The 26645-nt window shown below is 39.9% G+C and overlaps 3 protein-coding genes across 3 annotated transcripts in view; 2 read left to right on the top strand and 1 right to left on the bottom strand.

Moving 5' to 3' along the window:
* Positions 1–26645, top strand: part of pde6d (phosphodiesterase 6D, cGMP-specific, rod, delta) — an 818526-nt gene that overhangs the window by 687 nt on the left and 791194 nt on the right. The gene's annotated exons all lie outside the window — the stretch shown is intronic.
* Positions 2754–20394, top strand: LOC104947455 (uncharacterized). The gene is made up of 12 exons (XM_010773463.1): positions 2754–2898; positions 13036–13344; positions 15583–15739; positions 16063–16232; positions 16335–16616; positions 16747–17046; positions 17135–17419; positions 17514–17676; positions 18326–18486; positions 18635–18710; positions 19838–19865; positions 19998–20394. The coding sequence occupies exons 1-12, from the start codon at positions 2754–2756 to the stop codon at positions 20145–20147; spliced, it is 2226 nt and encodes a 741-aa protein (XP_010771765.1). The 3' UTR covers positions 20148–20394.
* On the bottom strand, positions 21008–25469 carry rrp8 (ribosomal RNA processing 8). Its single transcript, XM_010773431.1, has 8 exons — positions 25265–25469; positions 25048–25164; positions 24288–24528; positions 23299–24160; positions 22387–22516; positions 22194–22300; positions 22007–22103; positions 21008–21459 (listed from the first exon to the last, which is right to left on the bottom strand). Exons 2-8 carry the CDS (start codon positions 25150–25152, stop codon positions 21340–21342), a joined length of 1662 nt encoding a protein of 553 aa, XP_010771733.1. The 5' UTR covers positions 25153–25164; positions 25265–25469; the 3' UTR covers positions 21008–21339.

Genomic DNA, 26645 nt, shown 5'->3' with positions numbered 1-26645 from the left:
TGTATGACTTGTCTGCTGTTTGAGTTTTGTAACTTTACATATGGGAATATGAATATATAAATCCCAAACTTCATTATAAATCCTCCCGTTTTAATGCTGCCCTAAACACACCTGTGTACTGCAGTTGTGGAACAGTTTCTGTTGCAAGTAAAAATCCTGCATTCAAAAAGTTGACTACTTTACTTTACTTTACTTGAAGTTCCTAAACTAAAAGTACTTATTATGCAGAATGACTATTTATTTTTGACTAGTTTGTAATTATCAATCCATTAATGTGAACATTATTTTGCAGTAGGTAAAGTTGGATCTTACTTTAATGAATAAACATAATCTATAAATTAATTCATAATTTTTCAGGTTTCTAAAATAAATAAAGAAGAATAAATAGTACAATATTTGCCTCTAAATTTTTCTGGAGTAGAAGTATTTTCCTAGTATAAAATGTTCATACTCAATTTAATTACAAGTTCTTCAAAATACTCTCCAAAATATGGTAATTTAGTAAATATACATTACATTAAGCTGACGCTTTTATCAAAAGCGACGTACAATAAGTGCATTCGACCAAGAAGATACAAACTTGAAGAAAACAGAATCATATAAGTACATCAGGTTTCATAAAGCCAAAACATTTCAAGTGCTACTCAACTGGCTTTAGATAAGCCAGTCCTTTNCAGTAATATGTGTTGGTTTAAAATGTGTCACTACCCGCTTTTTACAGGCCGCTGAATGTCTGGCCCAGCTGAATTTTGTAGTTATAAAATCTGGCCCAACTGAATGTGTAGTTGAATATTCCTGCCCTACATGATGAATTGTCAGCCTTTAGAAAAATCTGTATACTGCAAACAGTTGTAAGTGGAGACTGAAGCTCCACATGCATTCAATCCAACAAACAACACAGAGCTAACGTTAGCTTTAGCCAGCTGCCATAACACTAATATATCAGATTAATATAGGTGTGCAGTAGTTATCTGTACCATTAACACTGCAATCCAATGCTGGGACTCATGTCTATTGCCAAAGTTAACAAGTTAGTTAATGGTGTTGTCTGTTTATGACCTGGTATAATCTGTGTTCTATTCCCTGACAGAATTTGACTACATTTTAACTTTAGAGAAAGCTTAGCAGTGAGGCTGATCAGTTGACAGGGACTGACCAGCTGGTTCTTATGGTCATATTTGTGCAAATAAAGTCAATTACTGGTGCAATCTTTCCCTTCAGTCAGATGTCTCCCTCCACTTCCCCCAATCTGCTACTCTAACAGAACACCTAAAGGTGACGTGCGATATGTGAATATGTAGGGAAACATGGTCTGGATTAAAAAATACATTCAGTCAGAAATGAAAGTTAAACTTCCAGCCGTACCACTGGCACCTCCAAACCACACATCCTTTAGACCAGGGGTGTCCAAACTTTTTTCACCGAGGGCCAGATACAGAAAAACATACGAAGGGCTGGGCCACTCCCTAGGAGGTACATTGCCTCATAAGCTCAGTTATAAGTTAGCAAATTCTATCAAATGTAGGTAAATGATGCTTGTGAGTGTTGGTAGCTCATCCCTTAAAAGCAGAAGCCTCAGATTGATTATGATAAGGAGAAATAGGAAGGGTGTATTTCAAGCTTGTTATGTAAATAAGTCATTGGGCTTTTTTCTTATCTTATCTAATCAAGCCCCTGCCTATATTTCTGAGCTGCTGAAACTTTATAATCCTGCACGTTCTCTTAGATCCTCTGACCAATGCCTGCTGGTCATTCCGCACACGCACTTTAAAACCAGAGGCGATCGAGCCTTTCAAGCAGTGGCCCCCAGACTGTGGAACGCGCTGCCACTTTGCTTGCGCACTTTAAACTCTGTGGAGCCTTTTAAAAAGCAGCTGAAAACCTTGTTGTTTAGACAGACTTTTAGTAAAGGTGAAGGTTCTTTTTGACAGTTTGTTTTATGTTTTGATGTTGTGTTTTGATGTGTATATGTAGCTGTGTGTTCCTTGTTTTACACCATGTATTCTCCTTTTTATCGTGATCTCACTGTGAAGCACTTTGTGAATCCTTTCTGTGAAAAGTGCTATATAAATAAACTTTACTTACTTACTTACTTACTTATCAACTGGGTTAGGGTTAGGGTTAAATTGCTCCAAAACAAAAACACGAATTTTAACTTCAATTGAGATGCAGGGGCAGGATCTTAAACAGGCACTATATGCTTGAAAACTATCAAATGTGGCGAAATGAAAACAACAACTGCAGTGAAGACAGGGATAAACCTCCTTTATAGAACATTTAAACATCTGTTCTCAGTGTGTGTTGTATAAGGGATACTGTAGCAAATTAGGGGATGCCCTTTTTGAAACAAGCTGCATTGTCTTTGCATGAGTACTATTGTAGTAGTGATTAGATATGACGTCAGTTCTATGAGCAAGGAGAGGAAGAGGGAGTGGCAGAGAGACAAGTACCATGTCTACATCTCTGTCCTCTCTGGGGGAGTAGAGTATGTTCAAACAAAATCAATGGCAGACCTATTTTATAAATCAGGATCTTTTTACAAGTCACATCTTGCTGTATAGCGGCAGCAACAGCATGCACTGATGTTCTGTGAAGCTGACTGACTCTCTGTCTGACAGGATGATAAATGGATACAGAGCAAAGCAGATATGTGTATACTCTAAATATAGACACTGCCTGTGACACAATCATGCAAATACTCACACAATATCTTGCCCTAGTAAGCCACATTGGTCCACATTTGCTCAAAGAGGATGAATGATAAGAAGCTTGTAGGTAACCTAAAGTCAAGAGAAAGGCGGCTGGAGGAGCTGTCCCATCAGGCTGTCGGCTGGTCAGCTGCTCCTTACCCCCACACTCTCGACAACACAATGCAGCCGTCAATCACAGGCATCCTTTGTACACTACAGCAGTATCCAATGGAAAGCATCTTAGTGACACACACATCCATCAGAGTTTCCGTCAGCCTGTCTTTACTGAACTTGAAAAGTCTCTTGAAGTCGGACAAATGTATAATCTCTCCAGGCATCACGTCTGGTGGAAATAATATCCCCCAAGCAAAATGTGAGGTGTTTTAAGAATAGGTTGAATAGATGAGTCAGCACTAGCTGCTGTCCTCTTTGCCACAGGCTATGAGATGCCAGTTATAAGGCCTTCAATAATAAGTGATTTCTGCTAAATCTATCCAGAGTGGGCCCCCGGATTCTCTCTGCAGGACAGAATCAAAACAGCGCCTGATTACATTGTATGAGCAAACAAGCCTGTATTTCTTTTGGTTTGTCGACTTTATTTGATATAAGAATGTGCATGCTTAAAGCTAATGGAAATGTGTTGTATTGTGTATTTATGTATTTCTTTGTCATGGATGAGTGTCTTGATGGGACTTGTTATATTTGAAATAGCCCACTTTTCAATCAAATGTCAATCTTCATGCCCTGATGTCATTTTGTAAATAGCCTTCTTATTATTGGTTTTCAAACTCAACATTAACGCATCATTTTTTACCATATTTCTCACCCGGACACGTTGACGGCGCTCTATTTTCAAACGGTAAAACGCTGACATCCATCCGCAGAAGCCAGAGTTGAATGTAAGGAGTGTTTAAGTGTGTGATGTGATGGACATGCTGCTGCAGGAGTGGAAAAGAGTCATGGGAAGGACTGATTTTGATCTTTCACTCTTAATATGGTCGTCATGGTTTCCGCCATGCATTTTGACAATTGGCTTTGGGCCGGCTCAGGAGACAATGGGTGTTTCTCAATGTCGAGTATGCTTGCTTGGTAGCACATGTCTTCCGAGTCACTTGCTTCAGAAGCGAGGCAAGAATACTTCCTGGCATTCAGAAAACGAAGAGTGGAACACGCGAGCAAGTGTTTTTTCCACCACAGATTTGGGGAAATTGGTCCGTGCGCAAAGCATTGTGGGGATTTTAAGACCGCGGAGTCTACACATGTGCAGCCTCGAAATTTCTCTCTACGAAGTACGCCAGGCTCGGTAGAATTCCAAGTATGCTGGACATTGGCACAGTCCTTCGGCGGCACTCGATGACGTAGTATGCTTGAAATAGTGGCTCTGGAGCAGCTTTACTCGACATTGAGAAACGCCCAATGTGTAGCTCTGTACTTCAGTCTCTGTGGAAACAGCGCTGCTTCCACAGGGAACACCTCCTCTTTTCTCTTTAGATATCAGCCCTCTGTTCCAGAAGATTCTCCACTCAGCATCCTGTCACACTCAGACACTACTCAGTGTCACACACACACTTGACTCCACACCATCTGTGGAGTCCTCCATTCCCAACGGCCTGAAAACACAGCCTCCATGTTAGCATACTGCTACATGAGATACAAAACAGTCATCTAATTGCACTTATATTACTGAGTCATAAATCTGTAGTCAGAATGTTATAAAACATTATATAAAGATGTGTAGATGTCATTTATTGGTCTAAGATTTAGTTTTTCCATCCGTTTCAAAATGAACAGGAAATACAATTTGTTTTTTCATCAATTTATGTTAGTATTTTTACAGCAAACACACAATCTACACGTTTTTTGTACAATCTATTTATAATTAGTTTACATTACCGGCTCCTTCACTACTCTTATTATTTGTTTATTTAAAGTCTAGATCTATTATTATCTCCTTCTCCTTTTACCTGCGCCTTACCTTAGCTGTTGTAACTCCAACATGTCCCTGCTGCAGGAAGATTAAAGACAGTCTGATTCTGATTAATTGTTTCATGTCTTAAATAAATGACATTTCCCAAACGGTTAGGAGTAGGAGTAGGACAGGTGTAAAAGCACCAATAATCTGAAACAGCCAGGTGTATAAAATCGTGATATAAAGTATATAACCATCGTAAAAAGTCAAATCTAACATAATTTGTGCTAAAATATTAGTAGTTTCCTCAATAAACAATCATCTGACATATAGTCTGCTCCCCTCCCCCAGCTCTTCCTCTGGCTCTCCAGTTAAGTCTGCTTACTTCGATGCTTTCTCTAATCCTCTCAAGTCTAACTAAATCCAATCTGCTACATCAAACTCATCATCCTCAACCCCTTCCAGAGCAGCCCAGGCCTCTGCTCTTCTACGGTACGCGTAACAAAAAAAAACAAGAGAACACATTTTAGCAGGTCCCTAAAAATAGTGGATTTATAAAAATCACTTGTTCCTATTATCACATCATCGTCCTTATTTGCCAGTCAGATAGCAGAAACTAAAGCAATTGATTTCAACACCAACAACATCATACCAAGTGTACCCCCCCCCCCCCCCCCCCCAGAGTCTGTCGGAACACACACACCCACACAGTTAATGAGCCCCCAGTGAAAAGCTGCTGGCACTGTTTGGTCTGGGTTTCTTTTTAAAGACGCATTAATGGCAGCTTCATGACCCTCTGAAACAACAGCAGCGCGACACAATCAGAAACACTGTCACAGAGGAGACGGTGGAATAAAGTCAAAAAGGAGGCACGCCTATCGCAGAGAGGACTGAGCCTTCACAGAGCGGTGACATCGTGTCGGGCTGCATCAACAACAACAACCAACAGGCTGCTTTTCATTATTCAAAGAAAATGAGTTCTGCTGTGTCAGTCATGTCAGACCAACGCACAACAGCAAAACTATACATTCTTTTTTAAGTTGAGCGATGGATTACTATGCACGCACAAAATATATTAATTAAAGCACTTTCAGTTATATACAATATATATTCAAATGTATTCAAGTGGTATTGCATATTACATCACATGTTACTTGTTAGACACTGTTATCCGAAGCAACTTACATACTCAATACTGTGGGGATTGAACCAGCTATCCTGATCCAGAGATCAGCACACTATCTCACTGAGCCATAACATCCCTTTGAATGTATAATTGTGAAGGAAAATGACTTTCTGCAAGAGATCGATAAGGGGGTCAAACTGATATAGGACAGCCTCAACACAGACTTTGACTACATTCAGTAACTTAGACATCTGCAGCTAATTATCCACAAGAGCAATCATCATCATCATCATCATCATCTGGAGGGTTTCATATTCATTTGCTACTAATGACTGTAAGTGTGCCTCAGTGGATTTGGCAGACAAGCATCCTGTGGTCCAACTATTGCGTTCCGATTCCTTCTCATTTTCAATAACAAAAATAAAGACAAATGGTCATCTTACTTAAAAAGTTCAATGCTAATGAGGTAAAAAGGTCACAAGGTGTGACTGTGCTAAAGGCACGGAATTAGCCTTTTGTTGGCAAGATGATCAAGACAAATAAATATTGATGTGTTCACTGCACTATGTGTTTAAATATCATGTTTATTTCATCATGTGTAATCATCGCTTGAGGTACATCTGCATGTATATTGAATGTTGGGGTTGCCCTCTTTAGTTTAATAAATGACATCATGTGCAGTAGTTGGGCAAAGAGCTCAAGAGCTACAATATGTAACGGTTTTTCAGTAAATACTTTTAAACCGAATCGGATCTTCTGGTCTGACCTGTGCCTTTTTTTTTACAATGTATTAATAATGTGTTCACTTTACCGGCTCCTTCAATGCTAGATGTATTATTATCTCCTCCTTCTCCTTTTGCCTTTTCTCTGCGCTGTACCTTAGCTGTTGTGGCTCCAAGTGTCCCTGCTGCAGGACGTTTAAAGACTGTCGGAATATTTTAAAACTGGATTGGATCATCCAGATCATGGTATGACTGAAGTTACTGAGCCTTTAGCTCATTTGAGACTTATTTGATTTCTGTACCAAACTACTATTATTATTGTTGACTATGATATTTCTTGTTCTGATGAATTTTGGAGTTTTCATCCCTTTGAAACTATCTCAGAATGACTATAAGTCAGTCACACTCTGGCTTTGAATACGTGAGACTACTAAAAACCTGCATCTAGTCTGTTCTGTTCACTGACCCTGTTCAATTTAACAACCAGATGCTGTATTTTCACTCAGAAGGAACGTGACATGTTGCCTTTACAGTCTAGAAAAATGAATATGCGTGTTGTTTGTTGTCTGTGCTTCCTTTAATAAGGCAGAATGGACAGAAGGTAGTAAATCCCTGCTCACTAAATCGTGGATTTAGGCATTACCACACTCCAGCAAGAGCCCTGACCTTAACAGGAAGCATACACACAGCTTCATCTTCAGGATGGACTGGGATCAGTGGAATACAATAAGGAGGACACGTTTTATACATCACAAATGAATGAAGTTGCCTGCTGCAGTGCTCTGCTGCTTATTTGAGAAGATATGACCGAGGCTAATCTGCTGCTACAAGACACAGAGCAGAGCGGAGAGCCCACACACACCCTCACATTCTACAGATCTGCAGTGGGGAAGTGGAACTGTGCAAACATTTCAAAGGATGCTTGATGTTATTCAGAACATTTACAGTGATACAAATCCATGCACCTGCACAATCATTTCAAATGCAACAAACGTACATTTTTACAAACCACAATGATTTCAAAAACAGTTGTTTGTCGAGGAGCCAAATTTAAGCTTTTGGAACTACTTTGTTTTTTACCTTGGAATTATATTGTCCAGCTTTCCTCATTATTTCATTAATTTCTTTGTTTTAAATTGCAATATATTCAGGCAAAGACCTAATTTTCGTGTAAGAAACAGACATAAGAAGCAATAACAAAAATAATGCACTTGAAATAATCAGCTAAAACAAGAAAAACTAAGAGTGAAATTAGGAAAAATAAATACATTAAATTGCGCGTATGATAACAAATGGATTGTTCTGCATGTTGTTCCACGCTGCAGCTGCACAATGAGAACAAATGGATTCTCTAAAATGACTAAAAACAGCTGACTCATGCAATCCAATCATTGAGCGTGTTCGATAATGGCCGGCATCGGGAGAAAGCAAGGAAGTCAAGTATGGGGGTAAGGGTATTATAAATAAATAAGAGTCAGTGTCTATTCACTGAGAGAGAGAGAGGGCAGCTTACATGTATAAAATGTCACAAAATCCAAAAGTGATAATCAAGTTACCTCAACAAGCATCCTTCTAACACAAAGAGGAAAACACATTATTCCTATCATGTAAAGAAAATAGTTTTCCTTAACATGCTCACAAGTTCAGTCTTATGATATTTAAAAGTGTCTTCTCCTCCCCCCCAAACCCAAAGATACTTGTTCTCTGCGACTCATTCATTATTTGTATCCTTCTTGGTCGAGAAGATGAAATCATCAGAATTGATATTACTGGCTCTGGGGAATTGAGTGTTATCTGCATTGATAACTAATTCATGGTTGTTGAGAGCAACTAGAACATCAGCAAAGCAGCGCTGAAGGGATTCAACTGCAGAATGGACAGTTTCCACATTACAGTCAAACATGAGCACTTTACATAAAGCAGGCATGCATCCCTCTGGCATTTTATAAATGTATACATATAGCCTATCACATATGTTAATTTGACTATTTCTTTATGAAATTGCGTACATTATGTTTGTACTTGGTAAATAAAATGTATCTTCAAAAAGTATGCTGCTGGTGATAAGAGTCTTATCAACAAGATTCTATATTCAGTCAGAATAGGACACCATGATGCGCTTCACAGACTGAGTTTCCTGCAGGAGACTGAGGCAGCTTTCTGCAGCAACTTTGATAGACTATTATATTTATAAAAAGAAGACTTTAACACTTCCCGTAGTACACTGTACAAACAAGCTTCAGTCTGCAAAACTGCTTTTGGACTGGTCTTTGCATCATCATCTTTAGACGGATGAATCAAACCCATACCCTTGTGGAGCCAGGGAAGCCATGCAGATGGTGAAAGTATTCTTTTGGCTTAAGTGTGTCTGAACCCTATCCAAGGTGTGGACCTCGGTTCTTCCAGGCCACTGATTTACTGACAGCCACGGATTCTGCCGCAAACTCTAATACTATAAATAAATAAAAAACTATGAAAGACTTCGTTGTTCGAGATTTTAATTCACAAAGTTTGGCAGCAAACTCAGCTGTTTATGTCCTTGTTTGCACACACACATAAAGTATACTGATGATTGTAAGCAGCATGTGGCTCCATCCTACACCTTTTTCCTCTGAACTTGAATGTTCAATTGATTGACAGACAGAGTGGATTGAGCTGGCAGATGCTGTTTAAGACAGGCATTAACTAACTCTGTGGGACTATCATCTAATCTGACGATGAAAACACTTTAGAATGTCACTCTTCCAATTAACATCATGACATTTTTCACTGCACTTCATCATTTCATTAAGAAGAAAGGGAAACCCCTTACTTATATTGGGTAAAGACTTTGCAATGAAATGGGTCCCTGAATTGTAAACCATATTTAAGTAGTGTTAATGTAAAGGATCTATGCAGTTAACGCAACCAGGCAAATAAGTGCAACAACATGAGTAAAGAGCAGTAAAAGGCATAGTAAGGGACACATGCTACAAATGCAAGTGGCAGGACTGTTGTAATATACATATATGCATGTTATACCACTTTCTCTCTTCCTCTAATTCCTGTTGGCGTCTCTTCAGTATCTCATAAAGGAAATGTTCAAATGTAATAAAAAGTGTCTTTAGGATTGTGTGCGTGTGTGTGGAACATGCATAAATCCTGGGTTAGGTCTGCCAGTGGGCTGACATCAATTCACTTGTATCCAAGTTGCTTTTAAAAAAGTTACTTTTTTGAAATGGCTAATGTGAGAACCTACACACCGTGTATATACAGTCTATGCTACAGACCTATAAATAATACAACACACGTTATGTCACTGTGACAAGAACAGAAACCAATATCTAAAAAGTAATACAAGTATAGGTGACTCCACTTCCAGCAATAAAAAAAAACGGGGAAAAAAACCGCAAAGCACTTATATACTAACTAAGCACTTATATACTAACAAAGGACTGGCTTATCTAAAGCCAGTTGAGTAGCACTTGAAATGTTTTGGCTTTATGAANAGCCTCGAAATTTCTCGCTAAGAAGTACGCCGGTCTCGGTAGAATTCCAATACTACGTCATCGAGTGCCCGCCGAAGGACTGTTCCAATGTCCAGCATACTTGGAATTCTACCGAGACCGGCGTACTTCTTAGCGAGAAATTTCGAGGCTGCACATGTGTAGACTCCGCGGTCTTAAAATCCCCACAATGCTTTGCGCACGGACCAATTTCCCCAAATCTGTGGCGGAAAATGTAAGGCGGGCCTCTCATATGACGCACACCTGCACACTTGCTCGCCTGTTCCACTCTTTGTTTTCTAAATGCCAGGAAGTATTCCTGCCTCGCTTCTGAAGCAAGTGACTCGGAAGACATGTACTACCAAGCAAGCGTACTCGACATTGAGAAACACCCACTGTCAGATTGTTCTCCAGCTCTCATGCAAAACTCTCCAGCACCTTATTCTTCTTCTTGGCTTCCTGTTGTCAACCCTGCCTTCCTCGCCTCATCCCCAGAAAGCCTACCTGCCTCCTGCCCCTGATCTTGCAGTCTCCCTCAGCGTATCTGGTTCCTGTCTGCCTGTGGCTGTTTAGTGTTTTTTGCATTGAGCAATTACCGTTTGCTTGGACTTTTTTATATTTCTGTGCTCAATACCTGCCCTGCTCTGGACACAAATACACCAGAGGAAGGGAGAGCTACAATCATCTTTTCCCTCAAGATGTAAGTGGGAGGACTAGTCAAGCTGCTCAAACTCTATCAGGTGTGGACAAAGTTGTTATGCATGTTTTCAGTTCCTTCCTTTTGAATTTAAGAATAATTTATACATCTACGGTATAACAAAGCATATGGGTTAAAATTATTTGACTTGTGAAAGTTCTTTACACAGTTGTCTAAACTGATTTATTTGTTCATTATTTTTGTCTGTTTCTTGTGTTGCTGTAACGTTGGATCTGACACATTACAGGGCCTCTTCAATATAATAGAAAAAATCATCCTTAATGACACAAATTAGAATGTAGTTTAACTTCACTGATAGAGCTCAAACAATTATTTGACTAATTGATTGGTCATCAACTGAAAAAGGAATTAGTTATTAACAGTCAAGCAAATGTTGGATATTTTTTCAAGCAAACACTTGCTGGTTCCATCTTCTCCAATATTTTCCTTTATCCTAAAGAGTACAAGGCCATTTTACAGGTCGAATGCCTTGGTTAACGGCATTTGCTGAAACCATTGATGCTGTTGTTAATCTTGGGAGGATAGTGTTGTCAGAACATACTGTCCTTCCTCAGAGAAGTGAGTTAACTGTACCTAACCTTTCTGTTTTCAAGCCCCCAAGGTCAAGAAACAGCCTTGCCATCCTCACATCCATGACTGGAGTTGCTGTTGGTGCCAACTCTAAATAAACCCAGTACTGGAGCTGATATTTACAACAGGGCCCAGCAACAATATGATAGAATACATCACCAGGCAATTCAGAGAGATGCTTAGCTATCCATCAGTGACAAGGTGAGATAACCTTTTATAAATCCCTGGGGAAAATCAGGTGACATAGTGAAATGTGTATACGTTGCACTACATACACATTCCAATAACTGGTCTGTAATTGTTGTGCATATGACAATAAAGCCTTTAAATCTTGAATAGCAACGGAAATGAAACAAAGCAAAGAACGAGTAAGGTTACAAACAACACAAGGACAATAAATATAAGTACATGTATCAATACAAATAGGAATATGAATAGTGTAAAACATTAAATGCTGGCTGTAGATGTCTGGATTTCTGAAAGTAAATGAAGATTTTATACAATTCAAAAATACATATAATTATGAACATGTGCATATGTAAAGTGTTAATGTACAAATATGAATGACAACTCTTCAAAGTTTATTTATATAGCTCAATATTTGTTTCCGAGGACTTTTCAGTTTGTACAGAAAATGAATCTGAATACGGCACCCTCTGGGTTTAGACCCTTAGAAAAAGATAATACATTTACAACATAGGTAGTCCAAATACATGTCTATAAATAAGATGAATCCAGAATGGGGCCGCCATTAGGTTGATGTCAACAACCCTCTGGGTGCCATCAACTCTTTGACACAGCAAACAAAGAAATAAACTAATAATGATAATAATATACAGTAATATGCAGATTTTGATGCTGGAACACAGAACATGTAGTCAAATTGTGTGTACACTCACTTGTTGTAATGGTAAACAGGCATGATTATTGTTAATCTGCCAGTGATTCACACTGTCTATATGTTTTAGGGACTCGTTTTTCTAGTACTTTCTGACAAACAGCTGCTGAATGTTGCAGTAATTACATTCAAGGTTTTCATCCACTTGATGATCCTCCTCTTTCCCACAACTTTAGCCGTTCATTCAATATTGTCTACCACCATAACAATGGCTTCAGGCCTTATTCCGTTAATGTATTCACAGTTGACATATTTGTGTGGGTAGTTGGTAGCTCAAAAAGCCTTTCAATAATAAAGTAGTTGTTTGTGTGTATTAAGTATAATCACTTTTGACAAGTCAAGGGTTTATGTAATCTCCAGATGGAGACAGATTTACTTGAAGTCAATTTACACAGGTGGCTGTTTACACATAGATTAATTGACATTAAAGGTCACCTATTATCCAAAATCCACTTTTTCATGTATTTTATACATAAACATGTGTCCCCTCTGTGTGAAGAGACTCTGAAAGTTTCAGATCCATTTATATAAAAACCTGGCCACTTTATGATGTCATAACGATGTTTTGGCGTGTAAGCATTAGCCAATCACCAACCAAGGTAACCCCCCCCCACCCCACCTTATCACCTGAATCTCCTCTTAGAGCACCATTATGTTCTTTTAACCAAATATCTCACAGAGGGGAGTGGCTCCTTGTTTTCATCTAAAGTAAAAGACAGAGAATCAGCACTTTTGAAACAGGCCTGAAACAGAGGGGCTTATGGGATGCTACAATGCATGATCTGTTTGGTATTTCTAGCCAAACACTTCAAAGACATGTTCTGTATATATCTGGGACCTAATCTATATTGATGAAAAACAGTATAATACCTTTAAAAACACTGACAATGTGGTTTGACATGACTTTTTCTTCTCAGCTCGGCCGGATATTCAGGTCGAGGTGAACTCAGAGACTATAAACGGCTTTCACTACCAGGCGGTGTCGTGCTCTGCGTTCGGTGGCCGACCTGTACCTCAGATCAGCTGGTTGGTCGACAGCCGCCCTCCTTCACATTACCCTTTCACTGTGGATGTGAGTGAAACCGTTCACTCAAACGGAACCTCCACCCTGAGCAGCATCCTACGCTTCCCCACCCACCTGCAAGACGAGGACAGCGTGACGTGCGTGGTCCAACACCCGACCCTACCAAAGCCCACCCTCACCACTGTGAGGGTGGAAACCTTCAGTAAGCTCAATTTTTTCAGTGTTGCTGTGTTTCTCCTTCCGTGCTGCCAGGAGGTGACATATTGTATTGCATCACCAGTCAGGGTCTTTTTGTAAACGTGCATCATGACTCAGCATCTCACAACACAATAACATTTTCCTGCTGATTTTTCACACTGGCCCTTCCTTCCCACTCTATAGACATACACAGTGACAGACCATAAATCACATTGCGCAATGCAATGCATTCATGTGGGAATGCACTCTTTTCACTGGCATCGAGCATATGGAACAACATAATGCAGCAACAGCCCAGTAACTAATTATTAACACACCACAGTGCAGAAAGCAATTCCATTGCTTTTTTTAATCAACCTTTTTTTTTTTACTCACATATTGATTACAAAAAAAAAACATTTCTAGTTGAGGGGTGACATTTATTTTCCAAAGATCCCACTTTCAACACCAACAAAGTTTTTGCACACCATAAGGTATGAATGTAAACATGTAGAAAACAAGGACATTTGCTTTATTTAGTCACAATCATATTTATTTTCAAATAATTCATCTTCAGATGGCACTAGCATCTAGAAGTCTAACCCGATTCATGTACAAATTTAAAGCAAGTACAAGGAGCTAGTAGTAAAGATACTAAAACACTCAAAAGCGTGGATTTCTTGTCACCTCAACTAAACGAGCAATGTTTAATATTACACCACACATTTAGGATCCTGCCTTATGTTAAATTGAAATGAAGGATTCAATTGAATTCCTCTTTATCCGTCACGTATACAGTGACATTTGGTGCAGGGCAGCTGGAGGCCAACATCAGACAAATCAGTTGGCCCAATCTTAGCAAATGTACCTGGTGCAGTATAATGTTGCTCATGAGGACCTTTTAAATGTGGTCATCAATCTTTAAAAGCTCTGACTAATGCTCCTCCTCTCTGACTGCCGGTGTGGTGTCAAATGATGCACCCCCGCCATGAAATGCACCCCCTGGCCTGCCGTAAAAATCACCCCCCAAAAAAAGATGCTTCTATTAATCCCACCCTCAAGCACTTTGGAGGGTATAGTTGTAGGACCAGTACCAATAAATGGAGCAAGTTTCATGTATGTGAATTGTTTATTGTCAGAGATAGCAAGGGGTGCATATCGTGGCAACCAGGCTATTCATAAAAAGCACCACCCAAAATAAAAACAATGATATTAATCCCACCCTCAAGCACTTGATGTAAAAATAAACTGTACATTGTAAAGCACAAGTACAAGTACACCGGTTTCAAACTGAGATGCTCCCTACTGGTCACATGCTGCATTTAGGCTGCTTTGCTCTCATCAGCATGATAGGGCCAGCTCATTTATCCATAATACTTTCACACCCCACTGAAGTAATGCAGCTTATAGGTAATTCTCCAACTGCAGTGGTTAAATCTACACATAACTTAGGTGTTAACAGATTAAAGCAATTAAAGTGCTTAACTCACTTTAATCGCACACACCCTTCCTCAACTCATTAGGAATGGCTGGCTATTGTACAACGCCACAACATTTATATATTTGCTAATAGCCTGTGATCTCTGCTGATTCCCTTTATTAAATCCTGTGGTTCTCTCAGCGTTGGTTGGACAGCAGCTGGGCCAGACATCTGCTCTCAGCTGCAGCCCGGCCAACAGATGGGACAGGTGATAAGCTTAAGTCAGCACTTTCCAGAACCCAAGCAGAAGCCCCTCACGGCTCGTGTTTAGCTAACATTCAGCTCATCCGGCCACCGGCTTCCTATTCAACAAAAACACCCTGAGCCTCAACTTGATACCTGACTTTTTAATTTGCTGGAAAAAACATTAAAAAGAACTCTTCAAGCCTTTCTTCCTGCTCTTTTATCAAGTCCAAATGTGACTATTAAAGCAGAGATGGTACAAAACGGAGGAAGTGAGTTCTGGGTGGTCTCGTGCATTTCGTCTGGAGGGAGACCTGACACCGACATCGCCTTGGCTTTGAACACTGACGAAGATCTGAAGAGAGAGGAGCACTCAGACTCAGACAAAAAGACCAGCTCAGTGCTCCTCCCTGCAGCTGTGTACAAGGGGGTCAATGTCACCTGTGTGTTTGACCATCCTACATTTACAGATAAAGTGTCACGAGTCCTAACACTGCCGTCTTTTTGTGAGTGTTATCCGCATTCTGCTTCTGAAAAACTGCTGATGCTCGTGATGTATACTGTAAGTCACAGAGAGTATATGTGCTTTTTATTCTGCAGATTTGTCTGGAGTTCAGTTATTGTTCTCAGAGATGAGAAACAACAGTGATGACTCTCAAGGCACTGCATCTTTAGAGCTAAAGGACGGACAGAGTGACACCGTCATCAGACTGCAGGTCACGGGAAATGTGCCACATTACAACGTCACCTGCAAGAAGTAAGAAATATTCATGTGAAACTGGTAACTGTTTATTTAGGTTTTTGAATGTTTTGTTTTGCAGTCTCGTGCAAAGAAAAGAAAATACGGGGTGACATATTGACAAAAACAACATCAATGCTCCTTTTTTCCTCCTGTACGCATAGACCGAAACAACTAGGATGTGGTAAGACGTCTGTTGGCACCAAACCACAAGCGATAGACTGCAGGAAGCAGATTTAGAAATGTGTCCTGAATGAAAAAACACTCATATTTTAATGTTGGTAAAACATTAAAATGAAGAATGAATTCCTCCTTGTGTTATTGCTTGTGTTGCCTTTTAGAGATGATGGACCTTTGCCTGAGGGTGTGGAGCTGGTTGGCAGCAGCCTCACAGTTCAGGGTCCTGTGGAGCATTGGCACGCCGGCCTGTATGAATGTTCCTTCTCATATCACCATCTTAAAGCAACGCTGAAGTTTAACGTCACAGTTAAACCTCAAGTTATACAGCCTGGTGAGTGAAAGTCTCTGCATATGTTTCTTTCCATGACTACATTTAGAAATGTCTGTATTATTCCTCTATAAATGATTGATGTGGATCCTTCTATCTTCTCAGTGCCTCCAACAATACGGGTTGATTTGCGGACTGAAGATGGACACAGGGTGATTGAGTGCTCAGCAGCTGATGCTGTTCCCGTTGCTAACATGTCCTGGCTTCTACCAGAGGGTGTGTCTGGAGTCTCTTGGTTCAATTTAACTTCTCATAATGGAAGCCACTCTGTCAGAGGAGTTTTACTCCTCCCTGCCTGCTCGCCTTGGGAGCTCACTGCAGAGTGTGTGATAAATCACCCTGCGTTTGAGGAGCCAGAAAACAGAAGCATAACTCTCCCTCTTTGTGGTATGTTCGACAAATCATGCAATGGATGATTTTGTCTGAGTACTGGACACATTTGGCTGTAGAAGTGCCATATATTTTATATTTTTACTCAAAACCACTTCCTTTAGTTTCACTTCTCTTTCCCACTCAGCTCGCCCAAACATCACCATCAACTCCAGCACTGAGAGGAGAGATGGTGTGGAGTACACAGATGTGGACTGCTCTGTGGAGAGTGTTGCCCCCGCAGCAACAATAACCTGGCAAGTTGGAAACAGTGACAACAGCATCAGTTATCTGTCTGAGACCCAGGTCCAGGCTGATGGTCTGGTATCGGCCCGCAGCTCTGCACGCTTCTTGTCTTCTTTGTATTCTGGTCAGAATTTGACGTGCACGGTGGAGCATCTGAGCCTGGAGGCACCAGAAACAAAAACAATACACATTCTTGGGCCGAGTACGTTATTTCTTTCTTCGAGATATTTCTCTCTGTGACTCACACAGCTGCTCACCCCCTTCCTGTCACTCCTTGTTTTCTCTTTCAGAAGCCCCTCTGATGAGTGTGTCAGTGGTGAGACAGAAAGACTCTCCCCTCTGGCAGGCAGTGTGTGATTGCACAGGGGAGGGTGTGGGGACCAACCTCGAATGGGTCCTTCCCGAAAATGCCAAAGGCCTGACATCCCTGCACTCAGAGTCTGAAGGGTGTGTCCGGAAAGCCCGGCTGACTTATCTGTTCCCTCTGGCCCTTCATGAGGGGCAGGAGCTGACCTGTGTCTATCAGTCTGAATATGGAGCTACAGAGACAAAGACCCTTCCCATCCCCAGATACTGTGAGTTGAACACAAAAAAGGCTTTTATGAACTTCTGAACTCCCAATAATTCACAGTGATGCATTCAGCGATGGTTTACCTGACTTTCCTGCAGATATCTCCGCTGTGACAGTCCTTAACCACTCCACTCCTCTGCAAAGCCGCTACGGTGATGGACCCTTTGCACAAAAACTGGCTCTCCAGGAGGGTCATCACAACCAGAGAATACTGCTCCGAGTCGAGGGAAATATACCAGAGTACAACCTCAACTGTAAAAGGTGGTGTATCCTCTGTTATCTCAGAAAACCATCAGTAGGAAGCACTTGCATGCAACACAAAATAAATGTTTCCCCCATTGATGAGAGTTAAGAATTACCAACCTTAAAATGTTAACTGGATTGTTTGCACGACATGGACATCAGCCAGGATAATTTCGACACTAAAGAGTTGGTTTGAAGATATTCCTTTTTTCTTGTTTTTTCTTGTGAACACATTGCACGAAAAGACAAAAAACATAAATGAATGGTCAGTGTAGCAATGGCCTGATACAGCTTGTTCCACAGTCCTTTTGTTGTCCAAAACACCTGGACAGTTCCCCAAACACACCCTGCAGCCTTAATAATCACGAGAGCACACATGTATTCGGGGCTGAAAAAAGCCCACAACTTATTCACATTTACTCCTGTTACATAAGTGCCGGAGTGATTTATAAACTTACTACTAACAAGTTAAACTTCACATTGGTTGGGATAAATGTTCAACAATGTATTTAGTAAGCACTTATGGGGGGAGACAGCATTGAGTAAGGAAGTCAGTAACATTTGAAAGACGACCGAACACATTGATGGTTTTGGTCTTTTCAAGTGATATAGGAACAAAGACAATCGGTTTTTAGACATATTCAGTTAAAAATCTCTTGTGTTTCAGGAGTGACGGCTCATTAGTCCAAATGGACGGTGTTGCCATGGTGTTCCTGTCAGAGCTCACAGAGCAGGATGAAGGCCTCTACAGCTGCCAGGCGTCCTTCTACCACCACACAGCCACAGTTAACATACAGGTGGAGGTCACGAGCGTGGAAAAACATCTAGGTGAGCTGTCATCTTTTGAATTAAAAAAAAAAAGGCTTTCTGAGCATATCAATATCCTGAAGTGTGTTTCAAATATAAATATGAGCTTTTCTGAGACTTTTGTTTAATATTTGTGGTTAATACAACTGTGTCTATGTATGTGTTTCAGCAATTGCAGCCATAATCTGCATGTCTTCGGCTTTGGCTATCCTCCTCATCCTCGCTGTCACCCTGTGGGTCTGCTGGTAAGTTAAATGGCTGCACAGGTTACAGGGGGGAGAGGGGTGATGTGTTGACGAGCAAATTAGGGCAACTCTGTCTGTGGCACACTATACGAGACAAACAGGATGCACGGATCGCATACCCAACCAACCCACTAACCCCAGCATCAGGCTGTTATTCACAAACAGGAAGCAGTGTGGCTGAAGCACACAGGTGCCTCTGCCACCACAGCCCCGTCTGTAGACAGGTAGAAAATGTTCCCTTTGTCAGTGAGAAAATCTGAGCAATTTTCTATTTTCCTCGTTAGCCCCTTATCACTAACGCCACATTGCAAAAGGGAAGATAAAAGTCCACATCTTCAGGAAGTTATTAGCATAATGACATTTGAGCTCCCATTCATCAATGAGAAAACTCCACAAAACCAACTGTAGTCTTTGCTTTTGAGAATAAGAAACAGTGAATCACTCGTCTTTTACGACTGATGCGGGATATCTGTCACAAACTGTTTATGGTTTCTGCCTGCAGAAGTTTCCACATTTTCAAATTCACTGCCAGATCTAACTTCTCTCAGACCAGATCAGGATCAGATCAGACCTTGCCGGGAATAAATCTGCACTGTGCGGCACCGCAACAGCGGTTCAGAAGCATTTTCAATAGGCCTGGCTCTGTGGTCAGAACATTTGGTCAAGGTGCCATTGGTTGAAAGATCCCCTGCTCCAGTGGGAGGGTCCTGTCAGGCTAATTTGGGAAGGTCAGTCACACAGCGTACACCAAGAAAACATGACTCCCCGGGAGAAAAACTATTTTGGGACCAACGTTAAATCCCCTGACCCCCCGTTCCAGTGCTGGAGACACATTTTGACCCCAGCAGTCTTCATTGGGTTGTCACTGAGGTTATGAATGTACAAAGTGAGCTGCTGCCTCTGACATGAGAGAGAATGATGAGGCCTCGGGTCACCCCTCGCTGTCTGTCTCATTGACCCTCCTCTGGCATAATGCATCACACCTGCAACATGTCCATCTGAACTGAAGTCAGTGTGTCAGATTGAGTCACAGGGCCATCTAGTGGTGTCATTCAGCCCTACGAGTTCCTCAGAAGTGTGTTCACAGGATTTCTCATGATTCATACAATCTGTTTTTTGTTCTACAGCACAGGATACAGCAAGACACAATATAAGGTGCGTTTGGATTCAGTTAACATGGACAAAGTGTTTTTTCTGGTTTTATTAACTTATGATGCACATTTCAAACTTTCAAAATAATGATCTCAAACTGTTCTTTTTTTCTTACCGTCTCTCGTAATACTTCAGAAGAAGGAGTCTTTCTCGGCCTTGACCTCTATGATGCAGGAGCCCGGCTCTCCTGAGGTGAAGAAGCCAGCAGTGATAGAAAACGACAGTAAGGAATACGATCAGCTGGTCAATTTCTCCATAGTCATCGATCTCAAGAGCACAGTGTAAAGATAAAATCAGCTTCGGATTACATATTCTGCACAAACTATAAGGCTTACAGCAACTGTCACATTGTTCATGATTTCAGTGTATTTTTATGAGCATTAATTGTGAGATCGTTTTTAAAAAAACAAAACAATTTGTATTATTGACTCAACGCATTACTTTGGCACTTTTTTAACTTACTTGAATTTTGTATGTTTTTTTTAATGCAGATTGTATTTTTTTGTATTTCTGAATAAAATAACCCATAATATATCTTCTTTTTTTTTACGTGTTACCATACGACTTAACAACCATCACATCTCCAGTTTTAGAAGAATTTTACTTTAGCTTCACACCATCTGCCCTTGTAGTAAACTTGGTCAACTAAATCAGTGAGGACCATCTGCTGTGACGACGAAGAAACTCTAAAAATAAATCCTCTGTCAGTGCAGGATCCAGATGCCGACACACTCATCCTCAGCTCACCCGCCCACATCAGGTCGCTGTGTTGCTACACCCTCTTGTGGCAAATGATTACACACACAGCTGAGTGAGTGCGGTTTTAGTTACAGCCACAAAAACAAAAATCTGTTTTCTTTTTAAGTTTTTACTCAGAACTCTTCAAAGTATTTGCAAGTAAAACAAAGTTTCTTGAAGTAATCAAAATGAAACGATATTTTGTATAAAAGGTTTAGTGCCACAAAACTGCTGTACAAAAAAAATTACTCAATATAATTGAAATAAGATATAATTTGACAGTGATGTCATTTGGTCACTACACACAGATTAAAATATTATGTTTTACTTTTACCAGTCTTCAGTATTTTTTTTACATTTCACAATTATCATTACTTTCCTTTAAATAAAAAATAAAAAAACTGGATTGGATGGACATCAATTATATTAGGACAACCAAACTGTATGTAGGTTTTATTCCAACAAAACACCACACGGTTATTTCACTGATCAGCACATCTTAAACCAGAGACAAGGGTAGGGAACCAGCATGATCTCTGATAATGATGGCATATGATGACAGAGCACTGTATTACATGAGAAAACATGTACAAATAATGAAGATAATTAAACAGCTGAAAACTGTGAATTACAGAGGCTTCAAAATGTAGCAATACAATCAAAACAGTTTGATACAAATGTACAACTATTGAACTGTGTAAGTAAAATATGACATACACAGATGTCCTTTCACATTCATTTATCTTTTCTTGTAGACACAGGGCCTCAACTGCAGTCCAAATGTTTTTAGATTTTCTGGAGCGTCGGCTGTCTTCAATAGTTCAAAGGAGTAGAAATGAGTGTTTTTGTTCTCCGATTCCTTAAGGGGGAAAAAAAGAAACAAAATATTATTTATCTTTAAACGGTCAGTCACTGTGTTACTCGATGTATACGCTTGAGTAAAAGCCACAAGCAATCATGTGGGTAAACTCTTATTCACATCAAATATGTTAATCTACCTTTGATATATGTAGCCAGGTCCCTCTGTCACAGAGTGCATGGAATATTTTCTACCTAATGTATTTTTGCCCACATTACCATAGCCTCACACTGACGTTTGAAAGGTGCAGCTTCCAGCTACTTACTCCCTCTTATTGACTACCCAAAAGTAAAAATACAATTGACTTTTGAAGATTTAATTAGGACTGTACAGTTGGCGAAAAACATCTTAATGTGGATGTTTACATGCGAAACTAGTTGTAATTGTACATTAATCAAAGTTTTTATAAAGGAAGAAAGGCTACAACCATTTCGGGTTTCAAAAAATTGTGACAAACCATGCGCCTAATCGATTGATATTAATCGCACTATTGAAAGTAGACAAACATAAAAGTGTTTCTGTCCTCTTATTTAGTTTCTTGCCTCACCTTGGACAACAGCTTGAATCCCAGGCTTGACAGCCCAGTGACGAAGTTCCGCACGTTCTCGAACCTGCTCGCCACTTCTGCTATTTTGAGGACACCCCTACAATGATGGTGCAAAATGGTTATACACACATATAGTATTCATACATTGATCTGCCATACATCTAATAAATAATACCAAACATTTTACCCAATCTTTAAGACACGATTGGCCTCTGCTAGAAAATCTGCCAGGTTGGTCCCCATGAGAGAAAGGCAGAACACAGCGATGTCCACAGATCTGTCAGGAAGAGGGACCTGCAAAGAGAAAAGGTGTTTTATTTTCTAACAATCTCACAGATTATACGTTTATAAGCGTGCAGAAAAATGACAATGACACTCACGTTGGCCATGTCGCAGACTGTGACAAGCTCACATGTAGCCACCAAGTCGAAGCTGTGCACTTTGTTCTTCACACTGCTTGCTATTTTACAGTCGCCACAACCAAAGTCTGCAACCACCAGAGTGGGAGGCCTGAAATAGATGATAAAGTCAGCAGGGTTAGAAGTACTGTGTACAGCAGATAATGGGAGTTTTGGAAGAAACAAAAATGCTATTGAATTGTTTTCATTCTTTTGAGGGTGTAAAAAGGTGGTGCTAACGTCTTGAGAAGAGGCTGAAACTGGTGCGTGTTTTGATCTGGAAGGATAGAATCTGCTTAAATTGTTAGGAAAGACTTGAGCTGCAGTTTATTTTTGCTATAATAAAATGGTATTTACTGTCACTTCATCAGCATATATTGAACTAAACTAAGGATTTTATGACAAAATTATATTTTTCCTCAGTGCATATGATTGTGATACCAGCCTCCGTAGAGGTCGGAAACCTAATTGATTTTTCCACAGGGCTGAGCTGAGAAATATGTGTAGACCCTTTGAAAAATGTGTAAGAATATATTTAAAATCTTATGTCAACTAACTATCTTTTTGCAGCTTTAAAATGCATCCTTCAGTGTTGTTTGGCGAATGGAGCTCAAGTGTCCCCAAAACGTTGTCAAAGTGTTGTGTAAGGGTCTCCTTGTAAGTAAGTAACCAATATTTTGCCCCTCAGGTCACATGAGGACACTCGAGCTAGCGCCAGTTGCTGAAGAAGGCTATGTGATTCAGTTGAAAGCTCAGAAAAGCTCATTAGATAAATACACTTTGTTGTCAAAGGTCAAGTATGAACTTCCATGTCCAAATTACAAACCTTGTTAGATTTGACAAACCTCAAAATGCTGTACTACATGCAAAACATTACATTGCCTTTAAGCTCACTTTAGTTGAATGTAAGCGATGATGGCTTGCACTGGATTAGCCGGCCATCTCTGGACCTGTGCAGTGTATCCTCTGTGGTAGATCCCGAAGGCCTCTGGGTCCTGTTTGAACATACGCTTTGCTTCTCCGCTGGTCGTGCTGTACAAAACTTCATTAATGTAGCGGAAACGAGCTGACTCCAGACGCTGCTCCATGCGGGACCGGAGGGAGGAGGAGCGGTCCTGCTGGCCCTCTTCTTCTGGTACCACAGGCTCCTCTTCCGTCTCCACAGGACCCTGCTGTTGGACCTTCTCCTGTTGGACCTTCTCCTGTTGGACCTGCTCCTGGCTGAGCAGCATTTTGCGCAGCTTCTCTCTTTTCAGAATCTCTGCTTTGCTCAGCTCAGGTTTCAGTCTTTTGCTGGGAGATGGGTGCTGATCCTCTTTGATCTCCACTATAGGTTCCTCTGCTTTTTGTTTTGATCCACCAGCAGGAGATCTTTTTTCAGCTTTTTCAACTTTGCCACCAATTTGCGGCTTCTCTGTTGTAGCGGCTACAACAGTTTCCTCTTCAGGGTTTTTCCTTTTCTGTGGTTTAGGTTGCTTTGCCTTTTTCTTTGCTGGAGTTTGACTCTTTGTATTTGGAATTATTTTGACGTCTTCTTTTGGCTTGTCTGGCTCTGCAGATTCATTATTGACTACTTCCTTATGCTTATTCTCTCTGAATTTATTATTAGATTTCCTCTTGTTCTTCATCTTGGTTTTCCACTGTTTTCTGCTTAGTTGCTCATTGTCCTCTGGTTTATTTCCATTTACTGTGTCAGATTGGGTCACTTTTATCTCTTCCGTCTTGCCCACAAATGTGGTTTCTGCCTCCGGGGTCACTAAGGGAGAGAAATACATTTGTATATAGTTCATATCAAAATGTCCTGTTTCAGAACATATTCAATGCTTAAATACTTATCCACACACAAATATTAATTAAATTAAGGAATGCATGTAATTACTCACCAATTTTTTTATATTTGTTCCTTTTGTTTGGTACAGGTTTCTCCTCAATAGCAATCTGGTCTGCGTCCTCTGCTTTCTTTCGCCTTTTACTTCTCTTCTTCTTTCTCTTTCTCTTGGGGTGTGTCGGGACCACTTCTGCCTCACTGTCACTTCCCTGCTCGTTTTCTTCGTTCTTCCACTCTGGTACCGACCCCAGGGTCTGCAGGGTCCGCATCAGGCTCTTCTTTCCAACCAGCTTAGCCTGATCAGGGGATACATTTCAGATATCGTAATTAGCCCTTTAACCTAAATACTCAGTATTCTTTCAAAACAGTGTGTAATGGTGAAAACCACAATATTAATAGCTTCCTTTGTAACAAATTGCCTGAATGAAAAATGTGTTTTGAAATTGTTTTATTAAGAAAGATGGAAGAATTATGTCAGCATAATATTAGTCCTTCTGTTACCAAATGTGGCATGATAGCAAAACAATAATTACTTTGACTTTTTTTGTTTATTTATGTTTTGTTCCTATTCAAATCCATCCGTCTGGCATGTTTCAAGGAACATAATTTAAACAAAAACCAAACAAACACTTTAGAAAATGGGCAGGTAAGTTGCCTGGTTATCATACATTCATTATGTTGCACCATTTTCTGCTTTGTATGATACACTTACACAACTCAAGGTAACATACAGCCATCATAATGGAAATAACTGCGTTTGCTCATTTGTTTTACAACTTACTCACAACAGGTTGCTTGATTGCATTTACACGTACCTTGGCATTTGTGCTGCTGTTCGCCTTCTGGTTGTTTCTGGGGACGGTTTCGGTTAGGACTTTAGCGTCTTGTTCATCACTCCATTCTTCTTCCTCATTGAACATGATTCCTGAGGACTGTAAAATCAAAACCAAAAATGTAAAAGAGAGGAGAAAACATCTGCGGGTGTCACTTCTTCTCTATCGACGTGCTAACTCTGCTAATTCAGTCACTCACCAGTTTGTCTCTAAAGCAGAACAGCGAGATAAGTTACTTGTCAATCGGCTAGTTTTGTTAAAGTCGGTGATGGCACAAAAACGTTTAATTTAATAGCCATGTAACTTCATGAAGTTGCTTCAGAAATATCTTGTCAAAAGCAAAAGCCACGTTGGTTTGTCTCATGTGCTTGAAGGAAGCAAAACAGAACTACATGCGCATGTTGATGACGTAAAGACACAGGCGGGGATTTATGGGATATGTAGTCCAGGGCCCAGTTCTCATTATACATCCATGCCAGTACCTTACCAGATATTTTAATACAACTCTTATCTACTCTAAAGTATTCATGAAACTATGTATATGATTCTGCACCCTAAATAAATACTGACTTGACTTAAATAATGATATCAACAAAACATATCAAGATATAGGCCTATTGTAATAAATGTGCAATTGTGTACGAAGAAAAGTCAGTGTATTTTCGTCTCATTTGTTTTTCCTTCTTTTCTTTTCATTTATTTCTTCTATGGGATTTTTGGTTTTTAAATTTCACCAGACTGTGAAGGCTTTTGCTTTGAAATTACTTCCGGGAGTTTCGCCGCGCCACTAGCTCAAAGATAATTGTCCATTTAGCAATGTAAAAATGTGTGTTTCTTTTAATCAGTTTTATCCAACATTTTGTCAGTATTTGAAACTATTTGTTTTAATGTTTTTATATTTTAATAATGATTTTATATTATAGTTGGAATAAAACATAATACCTAAACTTCAAACTAGAAAGTCCATGGTTTTAAAATGTTCACTTGCAAAAAAAATAGCCATATTACAAATAATATAAATGATGTTGTCTTTTGGCGCTATATTTTCCCTTAGGGATGTCCAAATAACCTGTGGTGGGAAGTAACTAACTTTACTCAATTACTGTAATTAATTGGTTGAGTATTTCCATTTAATGCAACTCTTTACCTCTACTTCGCTATAATTTGTCTAATAAGCCACACCTTTACAACTTCAGCAGTAAATTATATTAATATTAATGTATTAGTACGTCACCGATGTAAAATATGTAAAACATTTTTAGATCAAGTGATATTAAAATGCAGAACTTCAACTTGTCACCAAATATTGGTACTCAAACAAAAGCAAAATATGTTTTTCCAACTCTGTACAGTATATAACCTGGGATCAGTGGTGTAAAGTCAATCAATCAATGTTTATTTATATAGCCCAATATCACAAATGTTACATTTGTCTCAGTGGACTTCACAGTTTGTACAGAATATCAGTATGACAGCACGACACCCTCTGTCCTTAGACCCTCACTTTGTACAAGGAAAAACTTCCAGAGAAAACCCACAGTTTAAAGGGAAAAATGGGAGAAACCTCAGGGAGAGCAAAA

This window comes from Notothenia coriiceps, unplaced genomic scaffold (genome assembly GCF_000735185.1).
Source record: "Notothenia coriiceps isolate Sejong01 unplaced genomic scaffold, NC01 NC01_scaffold00012568, whole genome shotgun sequence".
NCBI classification, from domain to species: Eukaryota; Metazoa; Chordata; class Actinopteri; order Perciformes; family Nototheniidae; genus Notothenia; species Notothenia coriiceps.
Note: the sequence above shows the minus strand (reverse complement) of the source record. Positions and strands in the feature narration are given on the sequence as shown.

What these genes read in the sequence shown, in the direction of transcription:
- rrp8 (XM_010773431.1), bottom strand. Translation starts at nt 25,152, where the DNA reads ATGTTCAATGAGGAAGAAGAATGGAGTGATGAACAAGACGCTAAAGTC. An exon ending in ACAGCAGCACAAATGCCAAG is followed by an intron (nt 24,529 to 25,047) that starts GTACGTGTAAAT and finishes TCCCCTGATCAG; the next exon opens with GCTAAGCTGGTTGGAAAGAA. An exon ending in CAGTCTGCGACATGGCCAAC is followed by an intron (nt 22,301 to 22,386) that starts GTGAGTGTCATT and finishes TTCTCTTTGCAG; the next exon opens with GTCCCTCTTCCTGACAGATC.
- LOC104947455 (XM_010773463.1), top strand. Translation starts at nt 2,754, where the DNA reads ATGAATGATAAGAAGCTTGTAGGTAACCTAAAGTCAAGAGAAAGGCGG. An exon ending in TACAACGTCACCTGCAAGAA is followed by an intron (nt 15,740 to 16,062) that starts GTAAGAAATATT and finishes GTTGCCTTTTAG; the next exon opens with AGATGATGGACCTTTGCCTG. An exon ending in CATAACTCTCCCTCTTTGTG is followed by an intron (nt 16,617 to 16,746) that starts GTATGTTCGACA and finishes TTTCCCACTCAG; the next exon opens with CTCGCCCAAACATCACCATC.